The sequence below is a fragment of the Liolophura sinensis genome, chromosome 11, assembly GCF_032854445.1.
Source record: "Liolophura sinensis isolate JHLJ2023 chromosome 11, CUHK_Ljap_v2, whole genome shotgun sequence".
Taxonomy (NCBI): domain Eukaryota; kingdom Metazoa; phylum Mollusca; class Polyplacophora; order Chitonida; family Chitonidae; genus Liolophura; species Liolophura sinensis.
This window is the reverse complement of record NC_088305.1, coordinates 31,790,705-31,809,180: the sequence shown is the minus strand read 5'-3', so window position 1 is coordinate 31,809,180 and position 18,476 is coordinate 31,790,705. Positions and strand designations below refer to the sequence as shown.

At 43.9% G+C, this 18,476-nt stretch overlaps 2 protein-coding genes across 3 annotated transcripts; both read right to left on the bottom strand.

Annotated features, from left to right (window-relative positions):
* Window positions 1-1,832: 1,832 nt before the first annotated feature.
* LOC135477671 (uncharacterized) lies at window positions 1,833-8,810 on the bottom strand. Its single transcript, XM_064757855.1, has 5 exons — window positions 7,656-8,810; window positions 6,219-6,269; window positions 5,018-5,101; window positions 3,006-3,157; window positions 1,833-2,015 (listed from the first exon to the last, which is right to left on the bottom strand). Exons 1-5 carry the CDS (start codon window positions 8,375-8,377, stop codon window positions 1,891-1,893), a joined length of 1,134 nt encoding a protein of 377 aa, XP_064613925.1. The 5' UTR covers window positions 8,378-8,810; the 3' UTR covers window positions 1,833-1,890.
* On the bottom strand, window positions 7,656-18,440 carry LOC135477670 (uncharacterized). 2 transcript variants are annotated; one of them, XM_064757853.1, is made up of 5 exons: window positions 17,121-18,440; window positions 14,482-14,897; window positions 13,407-14,029; window positions 12,603-12,731; window positions 7,656-7,740 (listed from the first exon to the last, which is right to left on the bottom strand). In XM_064757853.1, the coding sequence occupies exons 1-4, from the start codon at window positions 18,422-18,424 to the stop codon at window positions 12,609-12,611; spliced, it is 2,466 nt and encodes an 821-aa protein (XP_064613923.1). In that variant the 5' UTR covers window positions 18,425-18,440; the 3' UTR covers window positions 7,656-7,740; window positions 12,603-12,608. The 2 variants fall into 2 exon arrangements, with proteins under 2 accessions (XP_064613923.1, XP_064613924.1); XM_064757854.1 differs by lacking the exon at window positions 7,656-7,740 and adding an exon at window positions 7,976-8,025.
* Between the last annotated feature and the right edge of the window lie 36 nt (window positions 18,441-18,476).

The following is an 18,476-nucleotide window of genomic DNA, read 5'->3' as shown; positions in this document are numbered from 1 at the left end:
AACTTCTGGCGTCTCATTCCCTCATTATAAACAAGTTTCATGCTGGCTTTCTCTCCAGTCGTATCCGTGGGAAGGTTTGCCAGAAACCTGCGGATGATAGTGAGTTTCCCTGGGGCTCTGGTTCCCTTCCAACATAATGCTGACTGCCAGCATCTAAGTGAAATAAATAAAATAAGTGAGTAAGGCATCAAATAAATAAATCAAATCAATGTTTTTGTCACTTACTCCTTACACCACACCAGTCACTCTCTGGGCTGGCTTAACTTAGCTGCCACCACTAGAGACGTGTTACCTTTGGAACGCCTCCTGTTTATGACAGCCTCACCACTGATGTCCCCTGGAGGAGAATCATGAATGAAATTGTTTCAGGTATCTATTAGAATCATTTGTGCATACTGCATACAGAGAATGGATATACATCATGTATTAACAGAAACGAAGGTTTTAATGAGAGTTATTTTTCCATATCATCGCCACCTCAGTGACTTAACGTTGTTCAAGATTTATGCACAAAATTGTTAGTGGTAGCAATGATGTCAAGCGAGCGTACGAAGCGACACATGCGCTGATTCATATCACGATCACCTGCGCTCTAAAGCTGCAGAGTCGTGGACTTTTCTCATGCGCAGTACTGCTTCTTCCAAGGGTAGACAACTCTTAAGCAAACTACAACTGTTCGCTTCTCGAATCCCTACATAAGTTGTCTCCCATCAATTTAATTCCTCAACACCAATTCCGTGTAATCAAGACTTTTCTTGCTTCGATGGCTGTAGTTTTTTAATGCTTAGGTTGAGGAAACCGATTTCTTCGACCGAACAACCACCTGTCTTGACAAGGTGTAACCTCATGAATTAAGGCAGGCGACGGGTGAACGATGATTCTAGACAACCTTATTGGGGATGACAACACACCGTAAAAATATCGTGGTGGGATGAAGTCTCCAGGTGAGTTTTTTGAGTATCCGTACAGCGAACCAAACCGAGCCCAGAGTGAACCACCGCTCTTGGCCAAATATGTCATCTCCTCATGTCGTAAAGCCTCATGTCGTAAAGCACCCTCATATCGTAAAGCCTCATTGCCGTAGAGACTCGGTCTGGCCACCCAGGTCGGGTTTCCAAAAAACTAGACTCCATTTGTCATTCCTGCACCAAAGGCGTGCTTTCAGGAGCTGCAACCCAGACGACAGGTTATACCGGCGCCCAAATACGCAGAAGAACAAATAAGATAAGACAGGAATTTTATAGAACCTATCAGCATGACCCGGCTTACTGGGGACGGAAATCTTGTGCGTGAAAACGTGAAAGGTGAAAACGGCTTGGCATATACTAGTGCGCGTCCGCATTTAAAAACGTTAACGGAAACGTATGCTACAAACTGTGAACAGACATTAACCGAAATTAACCCAGCAGATGCAGGATTCTTCAGTTACATGTACCGGTACCGGTCATGAAGGACCAGATCTGTCAATGGACGTTGATGGTCAATATTCATGCCTTCTGTTTTCCAGTACTATCAAGGACAATTTAGCTGAACTACAAATTCGTCATGTGAAGATTTAGGGATAGTAATTTTGTAGCTTATACATCGGCCCATTTCGGACATAATGCGAATGAATATGAAACTTGACACACTGGTCAATGTCCACCAATTGTAAGAAAATTAAAGCGCAATTTGAGCAATCTGAATGAAATATCTCCGATGAAAATAAGACAGGCTCTGCTTCGACTAAAACGACTGAAACTTCACACGTGTATATTTTCTTGAATTGTGGACGTCAGTGTGATAAATAGCATCCTGTGAAACAATCAACAAACCCAGGCTCATGAGGCTTCATTGCCAATGTCGTGTTTATTGTACAGATCGGGAACATTAAAGAACACAAGAGATTTTTCACTTCTTGAACTGTTTCTTCTTGCCCTTGTTCTTCTTGGCCTTGCCAGTGTTGTGATGGCCTTGGTGATGACACGCCTGGAAGTGCCGTCTCTTCTGACCCACATTGGGACCTGCTGTGAAATCTGGTGTTAGAAACAAGAGGTAAGAGTTTAGTTTACAAGCCAGCATTATACCGCCATAAAGCTTCTTCGGAAATAATTCTCTTAAGGAAACATGCTGATCAACCTGAATACACGATAGTGATGCTGTTGGGAATCTTATCTGCTGAAACAGTCAGGTTGAAACTGTGTAATCTTCGTAACGTGTTATTCGTGATATACATCTGTACTTCCACGAGTCCTTCAACGAGTAAGACAGTTACTAGAGATCATCAGTTACAAGTTGCAAGTACGAACTTGTAATTTCAAGCCAGAAAAAGGTTATTTATTCTGAATGGAAGTCAGAAGTTACAAGTTGAATTTGTAATTACTAACTAAAGATCTCTAGTGTCCTTCAGCAATATTGAAATATATACATTGCTACGTTTTTTTTCCAAAAAAGAGTAACAAAACATCGTAGATCGAAAGCAACAAGTTATTTTCATGAACTGTTTAGTTCCTTAATCCAAATTTATCCACAGCACAACACTGCAGAAAACTGTACAAAGCTGATGACTTATTAAAAGATTTAAATCCTGTTTTAATAACTATTAACAGACTTTTTAACTACTGTTCTGGGAAGTTCCATCGACAAAGATAAGACAAGAAGATATTGATCTTCAACCCTCTTTATCTCTCCTTTCTGGACATCATTCTTATCAATCAATCTTATAACTCATGATAATTTTAATTTTTAACGCAATATAAAATCTACGCGTTACACAGACATCACTTTCCTAGCCATCGCCCATAATGGACATTCCAATGACCAATTTAACATAACCACCAAGGAATATATTGCCTCCAAACCCCGTTTGAAGACTCCTTCCTAATCTGTTCTAAACAACCTGACCGCCTTGGAGTAAGTGAAATATCCTTGAGTATGGCGTCAAACATCATTCAAATACATAGATCTGTTCAGTGTATGTTTGCAACTTTCTGGAAATGCAGGATAAACAAGAACTGTAAACTCACCCGGAGGATCAAATGTAGCAGGTATGCGACTCTTTTTCCAGTGGGAGGGCAAAATGATGGCAGGGTCTATAGGAATCCAAGGCGGCACTGCGGGGAGGTCGGAGTCGGTACACGTGAACCCGGTGTAGGTGAAATGAAGGTCATATGCACCTCTGTTGACATAAGATGGCATTTTAATCCAGTTTTTAGAAATTGAATATGACTTTGATAAAGTCACATAAGAAGTCTGTAAAGTCTAACATGCTTCCCTCACTGTATTTCTCCAGAAACAATTACACTGTATTTTCTGGGTAAAATTTGTAAAAATTCCTCCCTCTTATTGGAAACAAACCGCTTTTTGGTTCTTTTTTTTTTTTTTAAATGTCTGGTCGAGGTCACTGTCGCCAACAAAACTTCAGAAAAAACCCCCACTGCAAGTACATTGCCTGTCCCAAACCTTGTAATGTATGTATGTATGCTTGGGGTTCAAGGTCATACTTAACAATTTTTCAGTCATATGTCAATGAAGAATCATATAGGTGTGTGTACATATACTGTGTCTTGCCGCAAAGTCCTGCCGCCAAAGTGCTGCCGCCAGCAGACATGATACCCCACCCAGTCACATTACACTGGCATCAGGCCAACGAGTCCTGTTTCCTTGCTCAAGCCTCTCAGCTGAGCACGAAGCAAGGCAAAAGCGTACACCATTTTTAAAAGTCTTGGTATGACCCGACGCGGGTTTGATCCCAGGCCTGCGTTGGTCATGAGAAAAGGCTGTATTTAGTTGATGCAGTATGGGGGTACGAATGTCAAAATACAGATTTTAGCATAGCGGAATCAGTGGTACAATGCATACTCATTCTACTGAGGAGTACACAATGGTAGCTTAACAACAACACAGCAATAAACCTTACTTATCCTTTTCTTGCATTACAACAATTAATAACAAATTTTACATTATTTTATAATAAGACAAATGAAGGCAAATTTTTTCACAAATCTATATCATGTTTTAAGCCCAACGGTTTCAGATCAGCTAATTAACATTATGAAATGTGCCACTCTTTACATTGACGGTCCTTTACACCTTGCTCAAGAATATTTCACTTACATACAGTACCAAACATTTTTATGTGTAAAGTAAAGCAGAGTGCAGGAAGTAAACCAGAGTGTCTGGAGTAAACCAGAGTGCCTGGAGTAAAGAGTGCTTGCAGTACACCAGAGGACATGGAGTAAACCAGAGTGCCTGGAGTACACCAGAGCGCCTGGAGTACACCAGAGCACCTGAAGTAAACCAGAGCACCTGAAGTAAACCAGAGCACCTGGAGTAAACCAGAGCGCTTGGAGTACAACAGAGGACCCCGAGTAAACCAGAGTGTCAGGAGTAAACCAGAGTGCCTGGAGTAAATCAGAGCACCAGAGTAAATCAGAGTGCTTGCAGTACACCAGAAGACCTGGAGTAAACCAGAGTGCCTGGAGTAAACCAAAGTGCCTGGAGTACACCAGAGTGCCTGGAGTAAACCACAGCACCTGGAGTAAACCAGAGTGCCTGGAGTACACCAGAGGACCTGGAGTAAACCAGAACACCTGGAGTAAAACAGAGTGCCTGGAGTAATTCTGAGCATCTGGAGTAAACAAGAGTGTCTGCAGTAAGCTAGAGTGCCTGGAGTAAACCAGAGTGCCTGGGGTAAATCTGAGCGCCTGGAGTAAATCTGAGTGCCTGGAGTAAATCTGAGCGCCTGGAGTAAATCTAGGCACCTGGAGTAACTCAGAGCACCTAAATATGGTCATTAGCATTATGGTTGGAGGAAACTCTGCAGAGCCCAGGGGAAACCCATGACCATCTGCAGTTTGCTGGCAGACCTTCAAACGGCCGGCGAGGAAGCCAGCATGAGCTGGACTTGAACTCACAGCAGTCAGATTGGTGTACTGTCCAGTTTCCTGGCCAGTTTCACTTACACCAGACACTAGGAAAAACAAGGTACCAGTACATCAAGGTCAGAGGTGAAGCAGAGATGTGTTTTTAGGCTCACCTTTTGTTACCTTCCACAGCCTTCCTTAGCTTACAGTGGCTGTCGCCAGGTGAATGACTCAATAAGTAACTGCCCACTTCTAACCTAAAATGTTTAAACACCTCATTACAGGTAAATTGACATTATATTTGTAAGATGATATTTAACACTGGATGAAACTGCTGGGTAAATCTTTATGAAAACAAGGTATTTACTATTTATGCCATGAGCAAATATACAGTTACACGGTTTAAACTTTTTAGTATATGTATTTATGTATTTACTTATTTATTTATTTGACTGGTCTTGGCAGATTTACTGTACATGTAGACTGAACTACAATGTGTCATTTCATTAATAACTCTGAAGTCCACAACAGAACCAGTCCTGGGAAACCCACTGGACATGGAAAATCTACTGTCTGGCCTGGGAAATCCACTGTCCAGGAAATCCACTGTGCCCAGGAAATCCACTGTGCCCAGGAAATCCACTGTGTCCAGGAACCAAGGAAAGTCCACTGAACCAAGGAAAGTCCACTGAACCAAGGAAAGTCCACTGAATCAAGGAAAGTCCACTGAACCAAGGAAAAAGTCCACTGAACCAAGGAAAGTCCACTGAACCAAGGAAAGTCCACTGAACCAAGGAAAGTCCACTGAATCAAGGACAGTCCACTGAACCAAGGAAAGTCCACCAAAGCAAGGAAAGTCCATTGAACCAAGGAAAGTCCACTGGATCAAGGAAAGTCCACTGAACCAAGGAAAATCCACTGAACCAAGGAAAGTCCACCAAAGCAAGGAAAGTCCACTGAACCAAGGAAAGTCCACTGAACCAAGGAAAATCCACTGAACCAAGGAAAATCCACTGAACCAAGGAAAGTTCACTGAACCAAGGAAAGTCCACTGAACCAAGGAAAGTTCACTGAACCAAGGAAAATCCACTGAACCAAGGAAAGTCCACTGAACCAAGAAAAGTCCACTGAACCAAGAAAAGTCCACTGAACCAAGGAAAGTCCACCAAAGCAAGGAAAGTCCACCAAAGCAAGGAAAGTCCACCAAAGCAAGGAAATCCAGAGAACCCAGGAAATCCACCAAACCTTTAAAGTCCACTAACCCAATTTGAATTCCAACCAACCAAGGAAATCCACCAATCCAGGGAAATCCACCAAACCGGCAGAGTCCACCGAACCAAGGAAAGTCTACTGAACCAAAGACAGTCAACTTACGTATCTAACTTTGACAACACTTTGTTCATACGTTGAAGGCCTTGAGGGGGTCTGCAAGAAGAGCAGCAAGGGTTTGACATTACATAGATTTTGACATATAGGTATCAAATACATTTTATTTATAATTAAAATGTACTACTGTATAATTTATTTAACTGATTCGTAACATGATATTTAAGAATTTTTCACTTCTATGTCATTTTTGACAGTGGGGAAAGCACAGAGGAAACATTTGACATTAGACAAGTTACTGACAAACATTCCCACTTGTGATGCACAGACCTGCTCATCATATTGGTGAAAAACAGGTGCTCTTTGCACGTTGTAACAATGCGCAAATGGCCACAACCAGCACTGTTATTGTCACCATGACCCCACAAGCAGTGAGAGCAGGTAAATCTACAAATTCCCTGTCCAAGGTTGGGTCTGAACCCTAAACTCCTGTGTCCTAGCGATTGAAAGGCAATCACCTTTAACTACTAGACACACTAGATAATTAAAACCACAATACCACAACGTTAGTTTTGATGTCCTTCCTGTTAAGTTCACACCATAAACAAAAATAAAATAACTTCTCACTTAAACTTGATTTGATTTACTACCTGCATGACTCACTAATTGAAACAACTCATGTGGTGTGTGGAGTTTGGAGAATAACTGTCACCTGAACATTTTAAAGGCAAATAAAACACCAGCATGAATTATATGTCAGATAAAAGATCATTAAATACTGTCTAGGAAAACAGTTTAATTTATTTGTTTTTTTTAGAATTCTTTTTGACTTTAGAAAAAATCATTTGGAACATTGAATTCTGCGGTGGCCTTTTCTGACCATATTGGGAGCAGTGATGTCACATAAGGTTTTTACCACTGGAGACACACAGACTGCCAGATTTCATCATGCAAAATACATCTACATTTAGAACAATGAACTCATGACATGGACCTTGAAGCCAAACATAGGGCCGGGACGTCCCTGATACCCTCTGGGTCTCAACAAACCACCAGAGAGGGCCGGGACATGCCCGATACCCCCTGGGTCTCAGCAGGCCACCACAGAGGGCCGGGAGGTCCCCGATATCCCCAGCTGAGACCCAGATACCCTCTGGGTCTCAATAGACCACCACAGAGGGCCAGGACGTCACTGATACCCTCTGGGTCTCAACAGACCACCACAGCGGATCAGAACGTCACTGATACCCTCTGGGTCTCAGTAGACCACCACACAGGGCCGGGATGTCACTGATACCCTCTGGGTCTCAACATACCACCACAGAACCCTATATACCCACAATGGAAATTAAAAATCAAACTATTTTCGTGACCAGTGTTCAATCGTCTCTCTTCTTATAATATATTCATACCCTTCCTTTTAGTGTTTTATTTGCCTTTAAGGAATAGATTGCACGATTAAACCTATCTGATGTAATAGCTTACAAATGACTTTGACATTGTGGTATAATCCTCATGGCATCCACTTCTTCCAACATGACCAGCTCTGATGTCAACGCATTAACTCTGGCTGAAAACAAAACAAGAGGTTCATGTACAATGTAAGTCTTGCTGGCATCCACTTCTTCCAACATGACCAGCTCTGTCAACCCATTAACTCTGGCTGAAAACAAAACAAGAGGTTCATGTACAATGTAAGTCTTGCTCACATCCACTTCTTCCAACATGACCAGCTCTGATGTCAACCCATTAACTCTGGCTGAAAACAAAACAAGAGGTTCATGTACAATGTAAGTCTTGCTGGCATCCACTTCTTCCAACATGACCAGCTCTGATGTCAACCCATTAACTCTGGCTGAAAACAAAACAAGAGGTTCATGTACAATGTAAGTCTTGCTGGCATACACTTCTTCCAACATGACCAGCTCTGATGTCAACGCATTAACTCTGGCTGAAAACAAATCAAGAGGTTCATGTACAATGTTAGTCTTGCTGGCATCCACTTCTTCCAACATGACCAGCTCTGATGTCAACGCATTAACTCTGGCTGAAAACAAAACAAGAGGTTCATGTACAATGTAAGTCTTGCTGGCATCCACTTCTTCCAACATGACCAGCTCTGATGTCAACGCATTAACTCTGGCTGAAAACAAAACAAGAGGTTCATGTACAATGTAAGTCTTGCTGGCATACACTTCTTCCAACATGACCAGCTCTGATGTCAACGCATTAACTCTGGCTGAAAACAAATCAAGAGGCTCATGTACAATGTAAGTCTAGCTGATATCCACTCCTTACAGTAACCAGCTCAACTCTGGCTGAAGATTAAGCGTAGGAGGGTTCAGTTGGTGTAACTGGATTTCATTTGTATGTTCCTGGCTCACGACAGGACCTCACTAAAAGTTCGGTTACTTCCTAATATAAATAGCGGAGATGTTCACATTGGGATCTCTAATCCTACTGGTGGTGAAAAACAGCTGAAAATTTGTCTCTACATCTGTCTGCACTGGAGTGGAATGGGTCTCTAATACTGCTGGTGGTGAAAAACAGCTAAAAATTTGTCTCTACATCTGTCTGCACTGGAGTGGAATGGGTCTCTAATCCTGCTGGTGGTGAAAAACAGCTGAAAATTTGTCTCTACATCTGTCTGCACTGGAGTGGAATGGGTCTCTAATACTGCTGGTGGTGAAAAACAGCTGAAAATTTGTCTCTACATCTGTCTGCACTGGAGTGGAATGGGTCTCTAATCCTGCTGGTGGTGAAAAACAGCTGAAAATTTGTCTCTACATCTGTCTGCACTGGAGTGGAATGGGTCTCAAATACTGCTGGTGGTGAAAAACAGCTGAAAATTTGTCTCTACATCTGTCTGCACTGGAGTGGAACAATTACAACAATTGTATCCTATACAAGCATGCAACTTTTTTAAAAATGACACTACCTTTGCAAACCTTCAGTAAAACTCTGTATAACTACTGAATCAGAAGTGATTTTACACTTATTTTCATGATCCTAGCTTTAAATTCTGGATTCTGGATATTGCCATTGCAATAACTTGTCCATCACATCACAAACAATGTATCAAATTAAGAAGAATGGACTGATTTCATCTGCAGAGAGAGTACAGATACTGCAGAGAGAGTACAGATACTGCAGAGGAAGTACAGACACTGCAGAAGAGAGTACAGATACTGCAGAGAGAGTACACATACTGCAGAGGGAGTACAGATACTACAGAAGAGAGTACAGATACTGCAGAGAGAGTACAGATACTGCAGAGGGAGTACAGATACTGCAGAGAGAGTACAGATACTGCAGAGAGAGTACAGATACTGCAGAAGAGAGTACAGATACTGCAGAGAGAGTACAGATACTGCAGAGGGAGTACAGATACTGCAGAGAGAGTACAGATACTGCAGAGAGAGTACAGATACTGCAGAGGGAGTACAGATACTGCAGAGAGAGTACAGATACTGCAGAGGGAGTACACATACTGCAGAGAGAGTACACATACTGCAGAGAGAGTGCAGATACTGCAGAGAGAGTACACATACTGCAGAGGGAGTGCAGATACTGCAGAGAGAGTACAGATACTGCAGAGAGAGTACAGATACTGCAGAGAGAGTACAGATACTGCAGAAGGAGTACACATACTGCAGAGAGGGTACACATACTGCAGAGAGAGTATGGATACTGCAGAGAGTACAAATACTGCAGAGAGAGTACGGATACTGCAGAGAGAGTACAGATACTGCAGAGAGAGTACACATACTGCAGAGGGAGTACAGATACTGCAGAGAGAGTACAGATACTGCAGAGGGAGTACAGATACTGCAGAGAGAGTACAGATACTGCAGAGGGAGTACAGATACTGCAGAGGGAGTACAGATACTGCAGAGAGAGTACAGATACTGCAGAGGGAGTACAGATACTGCAGAGAGTACAGATACTGCAGAGGGAGTACAGATACTGCAGAGAGAGAACAGATACTGCAGAGGGAGTACAGATACTGCAGAGAGAGTACAGATACTGCAGAGGGAGTACAGATACTGCAGAGAGAGTACAGATAATGCAGAGAGAGTACACATACTGCAGAGAGAGTACAGATACTGCAGAGGGAGTAGAGAGAGTACACACACTGCAGAGAGAGTACAGATACTGCAGAGAGAGTGCAGATACTGCAGAGAGAGTACACATACTGCAGAGACAGTACAGATACTGCAGAGAGAGTACACACACTGCAGAGAGAGTACAGATACTGCAGAAGAGAGTACAGATACTGCAGAGAGAGTACACATACTGCAGAGAGAGTACAGATACTGCAGAAGAGAGTACAGATACTGCAGAGAGAGTACACATACTGCAGAGAGAGTACAGATACTGCAGAGAGAGTGCAGATACTGCAGAGAGAGTACACATACTGCAGAGACAGTACAGATACTGCAGACAGAGTACAGATACTGCAGAGGGAGTACAGATACTGCAGAGAGAGGACACATACTGCAGAGAGAGAACACATACTGCAGAGAGAGTACAGATACACCTTCAGACTGAACAGGAAAAATAACAAAAGGAGATGACATTAAAAACAAAATGAAAGAAAAATCTGGTGATCAGGATTAAACTTGCTAACCAGCTGACACAATTTGTTGCCTGTTGCTGACAGGGATATGCTGTCCAAACAGCAGGTGAGAGCAGAAACACTTACCTGTAATCAATGGACAGTTCTGCCGGATGTATCAGCTAATCCAATCCCTGACATAGTTTGTCTGACAATCGGCAGGTGACAGAAGAAACACTTACCTCTAATCAATGGACACTTTTGCCGGATGTACCAGCTAATCCAATCCCTGACATAGTTTGTCTGACAATCAGCAAGTGACAGAAGAAACACTTACCTCTAATCAATGGACAGTTCTGCCAGATGTACCAGCTAATCCAATCCCTGACACAGTTTGTCTGACAGGGATATGCTGTCCAAACAGCAGGTGAGAGCAGAAACACTTACCTCTAATCAATGGACAGTTCTGCCGGATGTATCAGCTAATCCAATCCTTGACATAGTTTGTCTGACAATCAGCAGGTTACAGAAGAAACACTTACCTCTAATCAATGGACAGTTCTGCCGGATGTACCAGCTAATCCAATCCCTGACATAGTTTGTCTGACAATCAGCAGATGACAGAAGGAACATTTACCTCTAATTAGATCTGCCAGATGTAACAGGTAATCTTATCCCTGACATAGTTTGTCCGACAATCAGAAGGTGACAGAAGGAACATTTACCTCTAATCAGTGGACAGATCTCCCAGATGTAAAAGCTAATCCAATCCTTGACATAATTTGTCTGACAATCAGCAGATGACAGAAGGAACACTTACCTCTAATCAACAAACAGTTCTGCAGGAAGTAACAGCTAATCCAGTCCCTGACATAATTTGTCTGACAATGAGAAGGTGACAGAAGGAACACTTACCTCTAATCAATGGACAGTTCTGCCAGATGTACCAGGTAATCCAGTCCCTGACATAGTTTGTCTGACAATCAGCGGGTGACAGAAGGAACAATTACCTCTAATCAATGGACAGTTCTGCCAAATGTAACAGGTAATCCAGTCCCTGACATAGTTTGTCTGACAATCAGCGGGTGACAGAAGGAACACTTACCTCTAATCAAGGGACAGTTCTGCCAGATGTACCAGCTAATCCAATCCCTGACATAGTTTGTCTGACAATCAAAAGGTGACAGAAGGAACAATTACCTCTAATCAATGGACAGTTCTGCCAGATGTACCAGCTAATTCAATCCCTGACATAGTTTGTCTGACAATCAAAAGGTGACAGAAGGAACAATTACCTCTAATCAATGGACAGTTCTGCCAGATGTAATAGCTAATCCAATCCCTGAAACAGTTTGTCTGACAATGAGGTGACAAAAGGAACGATTATCTCTAATCAATGGACAGTTCTGCCAGATGTAACAGCTAATACAATCCCGGACATACATGTAGTATGCCTGACAATAAGAAGGTGACAGAAGAAACACTTACCTCTAATCAATGGATAGTTCTGCCGGATGTAACAGCTAATCCAATCGCTGACATAGTTTGTCTGACAATCAGCAGGTTACAGAAGGAACACTTACCTCTAATCAATGGACAGTATTGCCGGATGTAACAGCTAATACAATCCTGGACATAGTATGCCTGACAATAAGAAGGTGACAGAAGAAACACTTACCTCTAATCCATGGATAGTTCTGCCGGATGTACCAGCTAATCCAATCCCTGACATAGTTTGTCTGACAATCAGCAGGTTACAGAAGGAACACTTACCTCTAATCAATGGACAGTTCTGCCGGATGTAACAGCTAATACAATCCCGGAAATACATGTAGTATGCCTGACAATCAGAAGGTGACAGAAGGAACACTTACCTCTAATCAATGGACAGTTCTGCCGGATGTAACAGCTAATCCAATCCTGACCAGCTCGCCACTGGTCATCTGCTCCATTCCGTAGTTTGTCTGATATTCCAACTTTGTGGCTATTGTCAGGAAGGACATCTAAGGGAACATGAAATGAATACAGAACTGACATATTAACAATACCATTTTTTATTTCTATATTCCACTGATTGCTTTCAACACTCTTTCATTTATGTCATAATGATGTCTACTTGGAAAAGGCTAAACTCCAATGAGTGTTTGAGAGTGGTTAAATGATGATAGTCTACCACCGATTCCATCCAGGACTCCACAAGAAAATGTAGAAAGAGTTTAGCAATCCATAAACTTCCTGTCAAAGGCTGAGTTTGAACCCACGCATGTTCCAGCAAATGAACATGCTGAAAGCAAGGGCTGGAATTCTGTGACCCCATTCATCAGGGGCTTATTTTCTGCAGCATGAACAATTTAGAGTGAGTGAATGCTTGGGTTTAATGTCGTACCTAACAATTTTTCAATCAAATGATGAAGAAAAAGTCCTTAGATGGCATGTAATATGCCTCATTGTTGCAGGACGGATTTCCACGGCTCTTTTATCTAGTGATGCTTCACAGAGATGACTTACCAAAGGCAAGCAAACCGCCCCATTATACTGAGTCATTATACTGATACCAGTCAACCACTATCCCTTAATGCAGAACGCCTAGCACCTGATTGTATCTGACAAATAAACACAGTAAATTCTCATTCCATCCAGCAGAAATATGACCATGACCAATCATATTTCTGACTCACCCTCTGGTTACCATCCCTGCGATAACCATGACAACTGCAGCGTATAAGGACCATTCTACCACCAAACGACCAGAGGTGATACGTGACGTTCAGAGGATCCTGGGGTTGTTGATAGTCTGAAGGGTTTTCCTTCACAGCAGGGGCTTGGGGCTGCTGGGGTGGAGCTTGGAACTGGTGGGCCGGAGCTTGGAACTGGTGGGCTGGAGCTTGGGCCGGAGCTTGGGGTGGAGCTTGGAACTGATGGGCTGGAGCTTGGGGTGGAGCTTGGAACTGGTGGGCCGGAGCTTGGGGTGGAGCTTGGAACTGGTGGGCTGGAGCTTGAGAGAATTGGGGATGAGCTTGGGAGTTATGAGGCGGAGCTTGGGATTGGTGGGGAGGAAATCTGGATTGGTTTGAAAGGTGAGGTGCTGACTGGGCAAGACAAGACGGGCCTGTAGGGTGACTGGGAGAGGCAGAAGAAGAGAAGTTGTGGACAGGTGTGGAGTGTAACATCTTGTCTTGGAGGCTCAGGATGGTATTCAGTGGGTCAAGGGTCTTCCTGGAGCTTGACCTTCGCACTCTTGCCTTAGGACTTGTGAATCCTGAGCCTGTATCATCATTCACGCCATGTTTCTGTTGGATGCCTGGAGACAGAAAGATCTCAGATATGTTTCAGTGTGCAAAATCTCAGATAACATTAAGTTTCAAGCTCACTTTGTAGCACTTCACCATCATTTCAGACGGAAACAACCTGACCACTATCATAAACTAGAAGACACTCACACAGCAAAAACGTCTGCCATAGATACCATGTACAAATTCAGACTGCAAACAAAAGGACAACACTTTGTATTTCTGTCCTATCTTCGCACAGAATCACTTCAAAAATCCCAGGATGGTATGGATCACCACCAAAATGTAACAAAATGGTCCTTATATATTCCAAGTTCACCAGTGCATAATATTTCACCTAAATTCCCACAAAACTTCTTCCATGAAGTTGCTCACAGACAGAAAGTACAAACAGACAGACGGGCACACATACATACACCTTAACAGCAGGGGTACATGTATCAAAAACAGGATTATAACTGACCTAGCTCTGGCTGAGCTGGCTGCATGGATATATCCGTCATCGCCATGGTAACATTGCTGGTGTACACGGGGCTCAGTGGTATGATGAGAGGATGAAAGCTGTCAGCGTCTGCCTCACTCATGTCACTCGGCTCTTGAATTTCCTCAATCTCTGACAAATGTCTCTCGATCTTCTCTGGTGACAGAGAATTGTCGATGTTTCCTGGACCACCTGTAGCCAAGGCTACGTCTGTGATTACACCTGGGTCCACTTTACTCTCTACATCAGCAGCAACATCATTCCGGTTGTCCATTTCTAAATCATGTCTCTCTGTTTCATGGGAGGTAGCTTTGGCGCTGTCATCTTTCTGTCGCTTCAGTGTTTGTCTGCTATTGGTCTCCTTCTGAGTTTCCTGATCACTGGGTTCAACCTTGATGCTTTCAATAACAAATGTAGCATAAGGAAATAAGGAAATAAGGAAATTAAAAGTCCACAATTACATCAGAGAAGCAAAAGAGATCATTCATTGCATTGTACATCATCTTGAAATATTTCGAATTCCTTAGTCTAAAGTCTTATTTCCACACGGCTTTAAATATGACATACTAAAGGCTACAGGTACTATATTTTCAGTTAGTATTAAACCCTGTATGTTTCTGTCGCTTGAGGGTTGTTAGAGGCACACCATTAGTGTACCACGTGTTGACCATTAGTTCACAGCCAGCTCACCACTCGTGTACCATGTGTTAACCACTAGTGTACCACGTGTTGACCACTAGCTCACTGCCAGCTCACCACTGGTGTACCACGTGTTGACCACTAACTCACATCCAGCTCAGCACTCGTGTACCACATGTTGACCACTAGCTCACTGCCAGCACACCACTAGTGTACCACGTGTTGACCACTAGTTCACTGCCAGCTCACCACTTGTGTACCACTAGCTCACTGCCAGCTCACCACTAGTGTACCACATGTTGACCACTAGTTCACTGCCAGCTCACCACTTGTGTACCACGTGTTGACCACTGGCTCACTGCCCGCACACCAATAGTGTACCACATGTTGACCATTAGTTCACTGCCAGCTCACCACTAGTGTACCACATGTTGACCATTAGCTCACCACCAGCTCACCACTCGTGTACCATGTGTTGACCACTAGCTCACTGCCCACTCACCACTAGTGTACCACATGTTCACCACTAGTTCACTGCCACTTAACCACTAGTGTACCATGTGTTGACCACTAGCTCACTGCCCGCTCACCACTAGAGTACCACGTGTTGACCATTATCTCACTGCCAGCTCACCACTAGTGTACCACATGTTGACCATTAGCTCACCACCAGCTCACCACTCGTGTACCATGTGTTGACCACTAGCTCACTGCCCGCTCACCACTAGTGTACCCCGTGTTGACCACTAGCTCACAGCCAGCTCACCTCTAGTGTACCACGTGTTGACCACTAGCTCACTGCCCGCTCACCACTAGTGTACCACGTGTTGACCACTAGCTCACAGCCAGCTCACCTCTAGTGTACCACGTGTTGACCACTAGTTCACATCCAGCCCACCACTAGTGTAGCACGTGTTGACCATTAGCTCACTGCCACTTAACCACTAGTGTACCACGTGTTGACCGCTAGCTAACTGCCAGCCCATCACTAGTGTACCACGCGTTGACCATTAGCTCACTGCCACTTAACCACTAGTGTACCACGTGTTGACCGCTAGCTCACTGCCAGCCCATCACTAGTGTACCACATGTTGACCATTAGCTCACTGCCACTTAACCACTAGTGTACCACGTGTTGACCACTAGCTCACTGCCACTTAACCACTAGTGTACCACGTGTTGACCACTAGCTCACTGCCAGCCCACCACTAGTGTACCACGTGTTGACCATTACCTCACTGCCACTTAACCACTAGTGTACCACGTGTTGACCACTAGCTCACTGCCAGCCCACCACTAGTGTACCACATGTTGACCATTAGCTCACTGCCAGCCCACCACTAGTGTACCACGTGTTGACCGCTAGCTCACTGCCAGCCCATCACTAGTGTACCACGTGTTGACCATTAGCTCACTGCCACTTAACCACTAGTGTACCACGTGTTGACCACTAGCTCACTGCCAGCCCACCACTAGTGTACCACATGTTGACCATTAGCTCACTGCCAGCCCACCACTAGTGTACCACGTGTTGACCGCTAGCTCACTGCCAGCCCATCACTAGTGTACCACGTGTTGACCACTAGCTCATTGCTAGCTCGCCAGGGGCACACTTCCAGCATTCCACGACCATTCCACCACAGGTTATGATTTATTCCATTGATCTGACACATGGCGACCAGACGACTGAAACCATACCTACCTATTGCCAGTCTATCATCATTCTACAGGCAAAGCACTGGCAGTCTGGTGCCACACTGCTGAGCCACCACACCACAGGCTAGAGTTTTGGCTGGCTTGCACTGCAAACATTGTCATGCCAAGTAGGCCATGTGTACATGTAGATGCCTGACTCCTTTCACAAAACAGACCCCAAATTACAATCATTACTGTTCCAGTTATTCATCAGGCAGAAAATTATAAAAGCATTGCTGGATAACCGTGACCTGACCTTGAACCCTCACCTGACATTGACCACTCACCTGACCTTGTCCTTGGCAGCCAGTCGTCCAGAGCGCCGGCGCTCTGTCCTTACACGAGGTGATTCTGTTGGCAGAGGTACAGCCTTTGTTTCAGCCTTCTTACCTCTTGTTTTACGGGCCCGTTTTTGTGGTGGCTTAGGTGTATCAGCTTCCGTGTCAGCATCGGCCGAATCTGCGGCACTCATAGCCGAGATGCGCAAGGACCGGCGTCGTGTCACAGACTTTTCAGATTCCACTGGCTCAGGGGCGTCAATGATCAAATGGGATTCGTCGTCAGATGACTCTGTCGACACAACGGATTTATGTCTACCAATCTGATCTTTGCTCACAGAAAGCTCAGCAGACTTAGCCCCCTTGGTGGAAGTCTTTGCTGGATGTGTAGGTGTAGAACATGGCTCAGCTATCACCAACTTGTCATCGTCACTGGTTTCAGTGGACTGACCATCAGAGACAAACAGCTTTGCAACTGGGTCATCTCCTTGCAATTCAGGTTGAACAGGGCTTTCAGCCACTTGTGACACAGGAAAACCTTGTATGTTACACAGAGTCGATGTTTTTCTCTGCAGAACTCTTGGGCTTCTCCTCAAACACATTTTACCCCTAGATCCGGCTTCTGGTGCCACCATGACTACAGATGTAGTCTTCTCCTGTTTTACATCTTTGACAGGTGAAGTTTTAGCCTCCTCGACCGGTTCAACCAGATCAATCCTAGAATTCACACTTTCTCTTTTGACAATCACTGGGGAGGCTGGTGCTTTTCTAGGCCGTCCTCTTCGTCTGCGAATAACAATAACTTCTTCTTCAAACTCATCGTCCAGAACACTCACATGTGATTCTACAGAAACAGATTTTCTTTCAACCTCTGATGTTTGAGCCACCACAGCCAACGACAGGTCCTTGGAAACCTCAGTTTGATTCACACCATTTAAACCTTTCTCCAGAGCTGGGACTCCATCTTGATGACTGCGTACAGTTTCCACTGTTTTTAAGACTAGGCCTTGCCAATTCTTTTCTCCTCCATCTTTCTCCAGTTTAACACCCAACATTGGTCTCTCTGCTAGTTTCTTCCCAGGAATGATCTTTACATCACATTCCTCTAGGCCCTGTTTGTCCATCACATTGCTGTGTGCAGCTTCATCACTGACAGTGCTGGAACTTTTCTTGACATCAATTAAATCTGCTTTTATTTCAGTTGGCTCATTGTCTATTGCCATGTTATCTGTTGTCACCTTGCCAGTTGCCATGTTATCTGGAGCTATGTGAACTGGTGCCATGTTATCTGTTGTCACCTTGCCAGTTGCCATGTTATTTGTTACCGATACAATGTTATCTGTGGCTATATCGACTAGTGCTATG

Excerpts from the sequence above, each read along its gene's own strand:
- LOC135477671 (XM_064757855.1), bottom strand. The coding sequence starts at position 8,377 with ATGTTGGAAGAAGTGTATGCCAGCAAGACTTACATTGTACATGAACCT. Across the intron at positions 3,158-5,017 it reads GCTGTGGAAGGTAACAAAAG|AGGTGCATATGACCTTCATT; the intron begins GTGAGCCTAAAA and ends TTATGTCAACAG. Across the intron at positions 2,016-3,005 it reads TGCTACATTTGATCCTCCGG|ATTTCACAGCAGGTCCCAAT; the intron begins GTGAGTTTACAG and ends TTCTAACACCAG.
- LOC135477670 (XM_064757853.1), bottom strand. The coding sequence starts at position 18,424 with ATGGCAACTGGCAAGGTGACAACAGATAACATGGCACCAGTTCACATA. Across the intron at positions 14,898-17,120 it reads GCTGCCAAGGACAAGGTCAG|CATCAAGGTTGAACCCAGTG; the intron begins GTGAGTGGTCAA and ends TGTTATTGAAAG. Across the intron at positions 14,030-14,481 it reads GCCAGCTCAGCCAGAGCTAG|GCATCCAACAGAAACATGGC; the intron begins GTCAGTTATAAT and ends TTCTGTCTCCAG.